At 40.9% G+C, this 14,923-nt stretch overlaps 2 protein-coding genes across 2 annotated transcripts in view; both read right to left on the bottom strand.

The window, feature by feature from the left end:
- LOC131926295 (olfactory receptor 10A7-like) overlaps positions 1-14,923 on the bottom strand; it is a 59,529-nt gene that overhangs the window by 38,907 nt on the left and 5,699 nt on the right. The gene's annotated exons all lie outside the window — the stretch shown is intronic.
- On the bottom strand, positions 2,866-3,810 carry LOC131926304 (olfactory receptor 6Z7-like). The gene has a single exon (XM_059281652.1). It carries the CDS (start codon positions 3,808-3,810, stop codon positions 2,866-2,868), a length of 945 nt encoding a protein of 314 aa, XP_059137635.1.

Raw genomic sequence — 14,923 nt, 5'->3', positions numbered from 1 at the left:
CCTCTCAGGCTCTGGGATTACTGGCATGCACCCCATTTATGCAGAGCTTGGGCTCAAACCCAGACTTTGTGCATTTCAGGCACATGCTCAACTAACCGAGTAATATCCTCAGCCTCCAAATGTATTTTCAAAAACTGAAACATAAGCATACTGCATGAAGCTGGGTATATTTTTTCAGATTTATTTATTTTTATTTCTATGTATGAGTGTTGTGCCTGCATGTGTGTATGTACGCTGCATGGGTGTCTAGTGACTGCAGAGACCAGAAGAGGTGTCAGGTCTCCTGAAACTGGAGTTACAGATGGTGGTGAGCCACTGTGTGGATGCTGGGAACCCATATATCCTCTGCAAGAGCAGCCTGTGCTCTTAACCACTGGGCCATCTTCCTAGCTCCAGACATGGTTTTGTAACCTAACTTTTCGACATGACAACAGGTAACCATCATAGTTTGTGACATACTTATGAGTTACTATAGCTATATACTTGGGCTCTGTATTTATGACACCATTTGTGTGGATGTGATAGTTTATATCATTGGACATCTATAATTCAATTTCCCCCAATAGTTCTCCATTAAAAGCACAAAATGGCTCGGTACATAAAGGCATGCATGGCCTCTTCTGCAGAGGACCTGAGTTCAGGTCCCAAAATCCACATCAGGGAACTCACAACCACACATAACCCCAGCTCCATGTGAATCTGATGCCCTGCTGCCATCTTCTAGTCTCTGAGAGCACCTGTACGTGTGCATGTGCATGTACACACACACACACACACACACACACACACACACACACACACACGCACACACACACTGAATAAATAAATAAATCTCTCTTAAAATACAAAACGTCATAAAGATGCTTACAGGTACATCAAACATCCTAAATTATTTTCTTTGCAAAGCTTCTTTCAGTCATGTTCTGAGTCAACATTCATACACACTCACATATATAATGCATACTGTTAAATATCCCCTGACAACTGCATCAGTTTTCGTTAATACGTTTTAATTATTATTGAAGTTTATAAATAAAAATTCACACTGTCCTTGATTCTTTCTTGGTTTCTCAAAAAGCCCTGTGTACATGTTCATTAGATGTATTTTACCTTTGTTTAAAGGCATCTTACTCAAATATTTCTAAATTATAATTTTACTCTAAAATTCAAATTTCAAGTTACAAACTTTACATACATTTTATGAATAAGCACAACCACAATGAATCCTTTTTATATCACATTTCACTATATGGAGATAACATCATATATTCAGTCATTGTCTTATTGGTGAATATTATCATTCATTCTGGTTTCAGACACTTGATACAATGTTCCAATCAACATCATTTTTCATTTTCTATGCTCTAGTGTTTTTAATTATCTTATGAGGTATTCACATAAGTGAAGACCTGAGTCAGCGTTTACAACTAGTTTTGAGCATTTTATACTGGCAAGTAGTTACTGTCCAAGATAGTTTGAACAATTTGGTATGTCACCCAGAAATACATAAGCATATGTTTATCTTTTTTAAAATCTAAAGAGGCCAGGATGTGAAAACGAGCTGAATCTTCCCCAATGTGATGTAGTGGTGGTGTGATTTTCTATTTAACATCTTCTGTGAGGGTCAATGGGGCCTTTAAATTCATTGAACACTTACGTTGTTTCAGCAATTACTTCTTTATAAATACCACCACCTCCCTGAACATATATTTGGGGGGTTCTTACCAACAACTTGCAAAAATTAAAATAGTAATGACTTTGGTGTGGCATTTTCATACACACTTTGTCCTCCTTCACCATGCCCAGAAGTCTTTGTCCCTTGTCACTGGTATCCTTCATCCCCATAGGAGCCCACCTTATGCATTTATCTGCAAAAGATATATGTGTGAGAGACTTAAAATGTATATGTGAATTTAAGATATGAATCTCAAGTAACTTAAAAGTATGTTTTAAAAGTAAAGGTATTAAACATTTTCCAAATAGTTTGTCAGTTGCTCAAAAAGTCAGCCATTCCGTTAACATATGACTAGCCAAGCCATTCTACACCTGGGTATAAGAACAAGAGAACAGGAAATGCACTTGCACTCAAAAGTTATGAAGTATGAGGCTGGAAAGATAGCTCTGTGGTAAGAGTACTTGCTGATCTTACAGAGAACTGGAGTTCAATTTCCAGGAACCTCATCAGACTGCTCACAATGACCTGTAACTACAGCTCTGGGAGATCCAACCTCTAGCTTCTGGTCTCTTCAGGGACCTGCATGCATATACACATACATACATACATACAGGTTCTTACACCCACATACATACACACAAATAAAAAAGTAAATACATAAGTAAATAAAAATAGAAGCTTTTAAAGTTATGAATAACTGTTCACACAAACATCAATTCACAATAGCCCAATATTGGAAACAACCAAACTATCAGTTAATGAACGGACAAATATAGTCTGTCCATGCTAAACAATATGATTAGGTCACAGAAATAAATGACTCACTGATACCTTCTACAATATTCAGAAACATAATGCATTATGAACTGTAAAAGGAGTCATCTATAAAAGGTGACATTGCATAACTCCCTGTCTACAAACTATCAAAAACAGGGAAATCTATACAAATAGAAGGTAGATAGTGATTTTTTTAAGGAGTAGAGATACCACAGAAAATGACTTCCAAAATATACAAGTATTTTTCTGGGAATGATTAAATTGCAATGTTGATGGTTGTACTACTTTGTAAAAATATTCAAACACTAAGTTGTATGTGTTTAAAAGGCAAAGTAATGGTATATGAATTATATCTAAACACAAAAGTAGGATGTAGTAAATTGATGTCTCACCTCATGGTCTTAAGTACCTGGTCAAACTGAGGACCAGTGCATGGTTCTACGGAAAGCTGATTGCACCTCCCTGTTCCTCAGACAGTAGATGATGGGGTTGCACATTGGGGTAACCACTGTGTAGATGACAGAGAGCACCTTATTGAGGTCCATGGCTTCTATGCGGCTAGGGCGAGCATAGATGAAGATAGTGGCTGAATAAAAGATGCCCACCACTACCAAGTGAGAGGCACAGGTAGAGAAGGCTTTGTGGCGGGCAGCAGCTGATGGCATGGCCAGAACTGTCCTACCAATGGCCACATAGGAGGCCATGGCCACAAGGAGTGAACCCCAGAGGATGACGATGGCTGAGATGAAGTCGACCAGCTCTGTGAGAGCCACGTGGGTGCAGGACAAATTCAGAAGAGGAGAGACATCGCAGAAGAAGTGGTTGAGGACATTGGGACCACAGTAGGACAGGCTTGCAATGCATGCTGTTTTGATCACTGAGACTAGCAACCCACCCAGCCATGAAGACAAGGCTAAGCCCAGGCAGACCTGTGGCCTCATGAGCAGTGGGTAGTGCAGTGGGCGGCAGATGGCTACATAGCGGTCATAAGCCATGGAGGCCAGGAGGGTGCACTCTGTGCAGATGAGAGAGATGAAAAAGAAGAGTTGGGTCATACAACCTGTGAATGGAACATGGCAGGGCCCTGTCCACAGCCCCATGAGTAGGGTGGGCATGGTGACTGACACATAGCACATCTCCAGGCAGCTGAGGTTGCCCAGGAAGAAGTACATGGGCTTGTGGAGCTCACTGTGACTACAGATGAGGTAGATGATGAGTGTGTTCTCCAGGAGCGTCAACAGGTAGAGAGTCAGGAAGACGACAAACAGGGCATCCCTTATCCCCAGCCTTGTGGACAAGCCCAGTAGGACAAACTCTTGGACTCTTGTCATGTTGCCCAATTCAAGTGACTTCTCCATCTAAAAACAAAATACATCTACAAAGTTTTTTTCTAACTCTCTTTCCTTGTATCTTATCCCACCCTAGAACAACACCATTATCGCAACTGCATAAATCACTTCTTTAAAAACTTTTCCTATGTTTATGTGTTTTGCAGAGGGTCTGGGGTGTGAGTATGAGGGTTATAAGACTCTTTTTTGCTGGGGCCGTTTCTCTCCTTCCACCGTACAGGTTCCCCGGGTCAAACTGAGTTCATTGATCTTGGCTACAAGCACCTTTACCCTTTGAGCTGTTTCGCCAGCCCTGATATCATTTCTGATTGGATCTTTATGCTTCTAAATTTGACCTATAAAAGTCTTTGTGTATCATCTAGTGGTGTCTTCCCAAAACATATCTGACATAAGATCACTCCTTTCTCTTTAAAATGCCCATCCATCCTTATTATTCTTACAGTAGATAACTTCCACAATACAATTTCTTCTTTTTTTTTAAACAGTGTCTCAGGCAGCCCAGGCTAGTCTTGAGCTCAGTACATAGCTAACAATGGTCTTGAACTCCTGATCATTCTGCCTCCATCTCCTGAATGCTAGGATTACCAACATGTGAACCACACCCAATTCATCATAATGGGTTATCATCAGGATTCTAGCCCCCAGTGCACTCACCCTAAATGACTTGGGTTTAGTTCCTTTGCACATCAACTGAGACCCCCTGGTTCCCTTTTCATGTCCTCAAATGATCCAAGCTCCTTCTAGCCCTAGGAAATTCCCACATGCTGTTCCTTTTGCCTGGAAAACACTTCACATTCTTGCTTTTCATTTTAAAACATTGTCCCCAGAGAGGCCTCTCTCAAAAGTCTCCTATCAAATCCTGGGTCATTATTCCTTATCCCATTCCTTAAGTCTTCTTGTAAAAGTGATTGCTACTGGTTTAAATGATTGAGCGGAGTCTGGAGAGTTGGCTCAGTGTTTAAAAGCACAGGCTGTTGCTGTAGAGGAACTGGGTGTGGTTCTTAGAACCCACATGGTGGCTCAGACCACCCACAACTCCAGTTACTAGCTAGCTAATGCCTTTTCCTGACTTCCACTGGCACCGGGCATACTCTTGGTGTACATGGATATACACAGGCAAAAAACATACCTATGCATAAAATAAAATGAACAAATCTAAGGGAAAAATTAAATCACTGATTTTTTTCCATTGGTCATTTTCTTTCTAACTAATTGGTAAGCCTCCCGGGGAGGGGGGGGATTGCATTGATTGATGTCAGTCTTACTCAGGCCTCTGTCGTCCACACTCAGTCAAGGTCCCTCATGTAGTGCGCTGTACATACCCTTTCATAATGTATGGTGGATCAAGGGTGGCTTTCTAAGCATCAGTCTCTCCCTCCAGAAGTTTCACAATAATTGAATTCAAGATCATTGGGACTCAGGCTCAATTTACATTAGTTGTTGAATTATCTGGGCTTGGTTTTGGAGTTGACTTTAGACAGTGTCTCACTTTGTGGTCCAGGCTGTCCTAGAACTCACTGTGTAAACCAGGATCACCTTTAGCTCACAGCAAGCCTCCCAAGTGTAGGGAGTGCTGATGTGAGCCACCACACTGAGCTCTGATAGATACTGAGCTAGAAGAGACACAACGTGGAACAGCTGGAGAATGGCTCGTGAGTCAAAAATGGTTCTTTGTGTGCCTATTTCAATTCTCAACATGCTGGATTTATTCAAGCTTCAGTTTTTCCTCTGTAGAACTAAAAGTAAACTCTATCATCTTCCATGAGCTGTGGTGGAGACGGCACAAGAAAATAAAAAGTAAAGTTTATAGAAACAAGTTATTATTAATTTTTTTATATATTTTACCAAATAATATTTTACCAAACCCTTTTAAGTGTCTGTTAATACTACTGAGGATGTCAGTCATTTCCCTGGACACACTGAGGTACAGCATAATTCTCATCTCTCTGACTCTCTCTGTGTCTGACTACCTGCTGATTTAAAAACAGTGGTAACATTAACCCCATCTGTTAGAGCATCAGTTGTGGTAATTTCCTAGAGGAGTTGTTCGTGTCCACAGCTGCACTGAATGGTTATATCAAATTTTCTTTTCTTTTCTGTGGGTCACTGTGACAGATATTTTTCCAGTTACTGTCCCGTTGATAACACCACAAAGTCATGTTCTAGTTTTAAAGCAGCTCTAGAACTGTGAAGTACGTAATCCAAATAAATGAGAGTGGTTTCATCTTACAAGCATGCCTCCAGCATCAGCACTGAGATGCCCCAGGAAGGCACAGTGAGAATAGAGAAATAAGCAAGACTTGGCCCCAGACAGAGCTTTCTACGTTCTTCTTCATTAGTGGATAAACCTGGATAACTTACTCTAACTCATATGATACTTCATAGCCTTTTGAAAACAAATATGATTATCTTCATTGAAAATGTATGCCTCCACCATCAAGTAAGGGCCAAATAGAACTGAACTCCAACATTAGATATTAATAGCAGTGATTGTAGAAGAACTTACATGCTCTCCTAGAGGCTCCATCTCCTCCTGGACAAATTATGAGTTATTCTAGTGTTGGCCTAGTAAAATTCACATGTGCCAACTTTCTGAAACATGATAAACAATAAATACTACCTACTATGATTAAGCCATAAGCATTCAAATATAAATATCACTCTTATGGAATGTACAATGTCTTATGAATCCAGATTGCCAAGCATTTGGGAGTAAGACACTACTGCATATACTTGCAGACAAAGAAATAAAGCCCAGAAAGGGGATGAAGCTTGACTGAGGACATTGAGATCATAAGCAGCAAATCCAGGAACCAAGCCAAGGTCTACCTGGCTCTGAAGCTAATGATCATTGCTTTGGTCTACACATGTGTGAAGCAGTACTATAAAGCTCTCTTTCTCCTGGCCTCTAAACTAGATCCTGTGGCTGTATAGAAGACAACTATGCAAAAATTAAGCTCAGAAGGTAAAGGCACCTTCCATGAAACTTCACAACATGAGTTTTATCCCTGGGAATCACATGGTGTAAGGAGAGAACTGACCTCCCATAAGTTATCCTCTGACTTTTACACATGTGCTGTGGTATATGTACCTCTGAATTTATACTCATGCAAATAATAAGGTAATAAATAATCAGTGAGTAAATAGAAAGAAAGGCAAAAACTCAGTAAATTTATGGACAAACCAAAAAGAAACTGCACAGCTAACACAAAAGGACATGGTCACACTTTGGTCAGGGCCCCTCAGCTAGTTGAAAATGCAAGTGCCCTTTTCACCTCTCAACCCACCTACTCTACTTCACTCATCCTCAAGAGAAATCTTGTTATGGTGGAAAGAACTTGGGGTTCAGAATTATGTGACCCAGAACTAAAATTCAAGATCCTAAACTAGTATGAAAGCCAACATTTTTCTTTTCAGCATAGGCTTGACAGTATTCAGTTTCTCCATCCTTAAAGTGTGGGCTGTGGGTATAACTACATCGCAGGGCTGAGATGAGAACTCATGGAGATAAAACAAGAAGATTCAACAAGGCATCTGACACAGAGGATGTGACTCTAAACGACCACTTTTCTCATTTTCTCCCTTCCTTCTCCAGTCCCAGCACCAGGTTTCCAGTTTGCTTACCTGAGAAGCGTGAGTAAAATGTTCCTCTACCATGGTCTCTAATTAGTGCTGAAATGGTCTGAGTGTCCACTCAGAGATGGATTTCTCAGCAATGAAGACCAAGGATCCAGCACTCAGTGGTCCACGACATTGCCTAGGTGACTTGTGCGCCTGTGGGCACTGTCCTTGGTTCTGAACCAAGAGTCCTAGATCCTCCTTGTCCCTTTACCCATTGTGTATCTGAGCTTCTTGTCTGGACAATGCCAAGTTGCTTCTGTACTCACAGGCAGGAGACATGCAAAAAGGCTAGCTTAAGCCGTGTCTGAGGATCTCTGAGACTGCCCTAAATCTCTGTGGAATTAAACAACAGATGGAAGAGGTTTTTTTTCTAAATTAGAAAAGCTATTAGGCTTGAGGAACAGGGCAAAGGCATGCCCAGCCTGGGGTGTTTTTCCACCATGTTGATAAGCAAATATTCATTGTCTTCTTTGTGATGGATGGTGGTATCCATGCCAGGAATATTAGAATAAGTCTGACATTGTCCCAGTACCCAAGGTACCTGGTAAAGGTCAATATGAAAATGGAACTAGAAACTGAGGGTGGCAGAGAGGAAGACAGGTTGCATTAACTTTTCCCAGGGAGACATGAATGAATGTCTATTCACCACAGACAGGACACCAATGGCAGACCAAGGTGATGACTCCACTAGAATCCAACCTGACAAACTAATGATTTCATTCAATTGACTTAAAGAACTGGGCAGGTGTCTAATCCCAGAAGTGTGGGGGACCCCCAAAGAGCTGCATCACCACAAAGTCTCCCACCCCATCATAGAAGCTGCATCATGGAGTCTCAGCTGCAGTTAGTCTTCTACTTCCTGTATACTCCAGCATCTCCCAAGTTGACCTGTAGCTGGAGGACAGCAAGAAGGAACTCTACTTATGGGTCTTGTGACCCCCACACTCTGCTTCTACTAAGGAGTTTTAACAGTTCCTTCACTATCACTATGGACTGACCTACACCTATACCAATTCACTCAATTAGTTTCCAAGGTGGTCTCCACTTCAATTCCACCTCAATATGATCATGTTACCCTAGAGAAAATTGGTGACAAAATTAAATGTCCAGGAGACTTTCCAAGGCTGCCTTCATCCAGCACAAGTCAGGAAATATTCCCTTGAATAGATACATATTAGATCATAGGTACAAGTTTAAAATAAATGCTCTCAGTGGCTAGAGAGATAAGTTGGAGGTTAAGAATGTTTACTGTTCTTACAGAGAATCAAAGTTCATCTCCAAGTACCCACAGTATGCATCCGACAACTGCTAGTAACTCCAGATCTGGGAGATTTAATGCTATCTTCTGGCCTTTACAGGTACCTGCATGTGAATGCACACATGTGCACCTGCACACACACACACACACACACACACACACACACACACACACATACACACACACACACACAGTGTAGGGGAGTGAGGGAGAGAGAGATGGAGAGGAGGGGGTAGTACCAAGGAAGTAAACAACTCAAAAGTTTCAGGAAGTCCTTAAAACTGTTCAAATGCACTAGGCTTCTCCCTGCTCAAGCATGTATACACAGTATGGACTGACTAATTAGAGACATGCTCTAACAAGCTGATCTGCCTAGAGCAGTGAGTCTCAACTTGTGGGTCTAGACCCCCTGGGAACAAACAACCACTTCACAGGGGTTACTCAAGACCCTCAGACATATCCTATATTTACATTAAAATTTATAAAAGTAGCAAAATTATAGTTACAAAATAGCAACAAAAAAATTTGATGACCAAGGGTGTTGTCACCACAACATGAAGAACTGTACTAAACGGTCACAGCTTCAATGCAATCCCCCATCACAATCTAAACACAATTCTTCACAGACTTGAAAGAACAATACTTAACTTCATATGGAAAAACAAAAAACCTAAGATAGCTAAAAGAATCCTGTATAAAAAAGGCAACCTCTGGAGGAATCACAATCCTCTGACCTCAAGCTCTACTACAGAGCTATAGCAATAAAAACAGCTTGGTACTGGCACAAAAACCAACATGTGGACCAATGGAATTGAACTGAAGACCCTGGCATTAATCCGCACATCTATGAACACCTGATTTTGACAAAGAAGCCAAAAGTGAACAATGGAAAAAAGAAAGCATGTTCAACAAATGGTGCTGGCATAACTGGATGTCCACAAGTAGAAGATTGCAAATAGATACATATCTATAACCATACACAAAACTCAAGTCCAAGTGGATCAAAGACTTCAACATAAATCCAGTTACTCTGAACCTGATAGAATAGAAAGTAGGAAGTAGTCTTGAATGCATTGGTACAGGAGATCACTTCCTAAATATAACACCAGTAGCACAAACACTGAGAGCAACAATTAATAAATGGAACCTCTTAAAACTGAGAAGCTTTTGAAGGGTAAAAGACATGGTCAATAAGACAAAAAGACAGCCTAGAGAATGGGAAAATACCTTCACCAACCCCACATCTGTCATAGGGCTAATATCCAAAATATGTAAAGAATTCAAAATAACAAACAATCCAATTTAAAAATGAGCTACAGAGCTAAACAGAGAATTTTCAACAGAAGAATCTCAAATGGCTGAAAGACATTTAAGGAAATGTTCAACATCTTAAGTCATCAGGGAAATACAAATCAAAATGACTCTGAGATACCATCTTACACCTGTCAGAATGGCTATGATAAAAAACACTGAAGACAGCTTATGTTGGAGAGGATGGGGAGAACACTCCTCCACTGTTGGTGGGAGTGCAAACTTGTACAGCCACTGTGGATATCAGTGTGGTGGTTTCTAACAAAATTGGGAATCAATCTCCCTCAAGACCCAGTTATACCACTCTTGGGTGTATACCCAAGGAATGCTCAATCATACCACAAGGACACATGCTCAACTATGTTCATAGTAGCATTATTCATAATAGCCAGAACCTGGAAACAACCTAGATGCCCCTCAACCCATAGAATGGATAAAGAAAATGTGGTACATATACACAATGGAGTACTACTCAGTGGTAAAAACAATGATATCATGAAATTTGCAGGCAAATTGATGGAACTAGAAAATATCATCCTGAGTGAGGTAACCCAGACTCAGAAGGACAAACATGGTATGTACTCACTCATAAGTGGACACTAGATGTAAAGCAAAGGATAACCAGACTACAACCCACAGCTCCAGGGAAGCTAGCAAACAAGGAGGACCCTAAGAGGAACACATAGATAGCCCAGCAAAGGTGAAATAGATGAGATCTACATAAGCAAACTGGAAGGGGGTAATGGAGGGCAAAGAATGGGGAATGAGAACGTAAGGAAATGGGAGAGTTGAGCTGGAACAGGGACAGAGTGAGAGAGAAAGGAAAGAAATACCATGATAAATGAAGACATCATGAGGATAGGAAGAAATAGGTGCTAGGGAAGTTCCCAGGAATCCACAGGATGATCCCATCTTAGACTACTAGCAATAGTAGAGAGGGTACAGGATGACCCCATCTTAGACTACTAGCAATAGTAGAGAGGGTGCCTGAACTGGTCTACTCGGGTAACCAGATTAGTGACTACTCTGTCATCATAGAACCTTCATCTAGTTACTGATGGAAGCAGATGTAGAAATCCACAGTCGGATGCCAGTCCGAGATCCAGGAATCCAATCAATGAGAGAGAGGAGGGATTCTGTAAGTAAAGGACATCAAGATCATGTTGGGAAAACATGCAGAGATGACTAGCCACTCTAGTGGAAACCTATAAACTGTTGACCAATAGCTGTGGAGCCCCCAGGGAACTGAACTAGGCCCTCTGGATATGTGACACAGTTGCTTAGCTTGAACTGTTTGAGGGGACCCCAGGCAGGGAGATCAGGATCTGTCCCTGGTGCATGAGCAGGCTTTTTGGAGCCCAGTGCCTAAGGTGTAACACCTTGCACAGCCTTGGTGCAGGGGGGAAGGACTTGGACCTGCCTCAGCTGAATGTACCAGACTCTTCTGACTCCCCATGGGAGAACTTGACTTGGAGGAGGTGGGAATGAGGGAGTGGGTTTGGGGGGAAGGCTTGGGGGCAAGAAGAGGGAGGAGGGAGGATCTGTGGTTGATAAGTAAAATGAATAGAAAATGTCTTAATAATAAAAGTAAATTTTAAAAAGGTCACAGCATTAGGAAGATTAAGAGCTGCTGACCTATAAGAAGCTCATACCAGCTGAAGTGCCTCAGAGACACTCTCACCTGTCTAATGTCTGAAAAGTTGTGGAGTGAGTTCCAGAATTCCTGATCTCACACACCATCACCCATGCCACAGTAGGCTTTTGTTGATACAAGCTGTTTTTTAGTAATTTCTACCCCTGTAAATAACTCCAGTATAACCCACTGGTTCACCAAGTTGGACTTTGGTAGTATCATTACTTTGGTCTGTCTTGATTCCCTATCTCGGGTGAATAGTCATTACTTCTTAACATCTTCCCAGGAATAGCCACACTCACAAATTCTCTGCTTGTCTGTCTCTATTTCAATGTCTGTTTCTCTGTCTCTCTGTCTATCTTTCTCCTCTCTATCTTTATCTCCCCTCATTGAGTTCAGTGTATAATTGGTATTTCTCAGCCTGACATTTCAGGCCCCACAGTTACACTAATCCAAGAAATACTTTCTGCCTCTTTGGCTGTGGTTCTGCACATCTCTGGATTCCCTGCCCAGGGTAGATGCCCTGATGTCCTTACTCACTTCCATATTTCACTATCATGCCTTGTCTGATGATTTTACCTAGAACATTATCTACCATCCCCTTCTCCTACGGGACTATGATAATAGTCATCTCTGAGGCCTGGATTACTCATAGACTCTACCAATAATGATCTTGGACATCTTGGATATCCATGGACACTCTAACCGGTTGCTTTAGTTTGTGCGGAGTGCATAACAAATGTCCTGTACCGAGTAGTTTAAACATCTGTTTGTTCTCTTTTTCTGGAGGCTGAAAGTTGAAGGTCAAGAGGTTGACATTTATTGTCTGCTGAAGAATTGGTTTCTGGTTTTCTGACAGATGCTTTGCTGTGCTCTTGGTTGAAAAAAAAAAGATTCCTTGGGCCCTCCATACCCTTTTTAGTGGCACTAATAACACTGTAAGGTTCCCAACTTTATGATTTCATTTAACCCTGATCATCCCCAACACTAACTTTCAAATATCATCACATTGAAAATTAGAAATTAATTATATAGAATTAAATAAGACACACATTTTCTGCCTGTAAAGCAACATTTATTAAGAGTGTTTTTTAATCTCATTTGCTGTTGTTAGAGAGACGCATCAGAAAAAAACTCCGAGGTAAAAATCTCACAGCAGTGCACAACAGGTAAGTGGCATATCTTGCATAGTTCAAAAGTGTCAATCAGAGAGCTCCAGGTTCAGTAAAAGTAAGAAAAAATAAAACAGAGAGTGATAGAGAAATACATCTGACACTGATCTCTGGACTCCAAACATGCATGGGCACAGGAACCTTCACTCAGGTATACACACAAACACACACACACACACACACACACACACACACACAAGAAAACTTTTGTTTTATAAATGAAATAATAAAAAGAAGCTAGATATCATATTACATAATGGTAATCCTCACAATCAGGAAGAAAAAGCAGGAGGGGTGTGGGTTAAAGACCAGTTTGGACTACCTTGTAAGTTCCAGGATAACCTCAGATATATGGTAAAACCATGCCTAAACAAATAAAGAAATAAGCTAAAACTTCCACCAACAAATTTGATATCTTACTTATTTTTGAGAGAGGGTCTCACTGTGTGGACCAGGATCAAGTTCAAACTTACAAATAACCTCCTGTCTCAGCTTTCTATGTGTTGGAATTAAAAGCATATGGCATCACATCTTGCCAATAGCGTTTATTTTTAAATGAGTAGAAAAATCATGGAAAACCCTCAACTACTGTTGTAGTTTAAAGTAGAATGTCCCCACTAGCTGGGCAGTGCTGGTGCATGCCTTTAAACCCAGTACTAGGAAGGCAGAGGCAGGAGGATCTATGAGTTTGAGGTCAGCCTAATCTATAGAGTGAGTTTCAGAATAGCCAGCGCTACACAAAGAAATCTTGTCTCAAGAAGGAGAAGGAAGATGAGGAGGAGGAGCAGGAGGAGAAGGAGGATGAGAAGGAGGAGGAGGAGGAAGAGGAGGAGGAGGAGGAGGAGGAGGAGGAGGAGGAGGAGAAGAAGAAGAAGAAGAAGAAGAAGAAGAAGAAGAAGAAGAAGAAGAAGGTGGTCCCTGATAGGCTGCAATATTTGAATGCTTAGTCACCAGGGAATGACACCATTTGAAAGGATTATAAGGATTAGGAGGTGTGGTCTTGTTGAAGGAAGTCTGTCACTGGGGGTGGGATTTGAGGTTTCAAAATCTCATGCCAGGCCTGAGGTCTCTCTCTGTCTGTCTATGTCTCTCTTTGTCTGTATCTCTCTGTGTCTCTGTCTCTGTCTCTCCCTCAGCCTGTGGATCAGGATGTAGCTCTCCAGTTACTGCTAAAGTGCCATGAAGGCCACCATGCTTCCACTGTGTTTCCCACAATGATTATAATGGACTAAACCCCTGAAACATAAGCTAGTCCCTAAATAAATGTCTTCTTTCATAGGAGTTGCATTAGTCACAGTGTCTTTTCACAGCAATAGAAAAGTGACTAAGACAAGTAGTAAAGCAGTAGAGTTCAATTAATTTTATTACTGAGGACACATTTATAGGAGAAATATTTTCATAAACTAATATTGATGTAAGCAGGATTGTTTGTTATCATGAGACAGGGTCTTGTGTAGCCCAGGTTGGCTTTGAACTTTACATGTATCTGAGAATGACCTTGAAGTCCTGACCATCCTACCTCCATCTCCCAAGTACTACAATTAGAAGTATGCAACACCAGATACTAGCCTTGTAGCCAAGATTTTAACCCAAGTCTCTCTCAAACCCCTCTCTCTGTGGTTAGTTAATGTATCGGAAGTTTGTCTTACAATGATACATTTCTTTGATCTGTACTCAGTTTGGTAAGCTGAGTCGTTCTGGACAGAAACAGCCACTGTAATTCCTGTAACCAGAGAACAATAAGTACAGAGAGATGTACTCTCATCTATGTGCTTCAAATAGATTTAGAGACAACCCTACAGACTTGAAATTTAAATGCATCTAAAAGCAATGAGTCCCACACAGCATTGATCAAAAAGAGAGCTAAGTCACAAACGAACTCAAATTGGGGGACCAAAAAGACAATTGTGTATCCATGTCATTTTAACGCCAAATCTATTGAAAGAAATTGGATGAAGAAAATGTGGTAAATTCATGTAACGTGTTCTTATTTAACCATTAAGAGAAAAAAAATTCTGATATATGTTATTACACAAGGTTGGAGTGTAACCAGATTTTTCCTGTCCCAACCACCTATTCCCAAATATCCAGCAGCTGCTTCCCAAATAACCACACAGAGGCTTATAT

The sequence above is a fragment of the Peromyscus eremicus genome, chromosome 1 (genome assembly GCF_949786415.1).
Source record: "Peromyscus eremicus chromosome 1, PerEre_H2_v1, whole genome shotgun sequence".
NCBI lineage: Eukaryota > Metazoa > Chordata > Mammalia > Rodentia > Cricetidae > Peromyscus > Peromyscus eremicus.
Note: the sequence above shows the minus strand (reverse complement) of the source record. Positions and strands in the feature narration are given on the sequence as shown.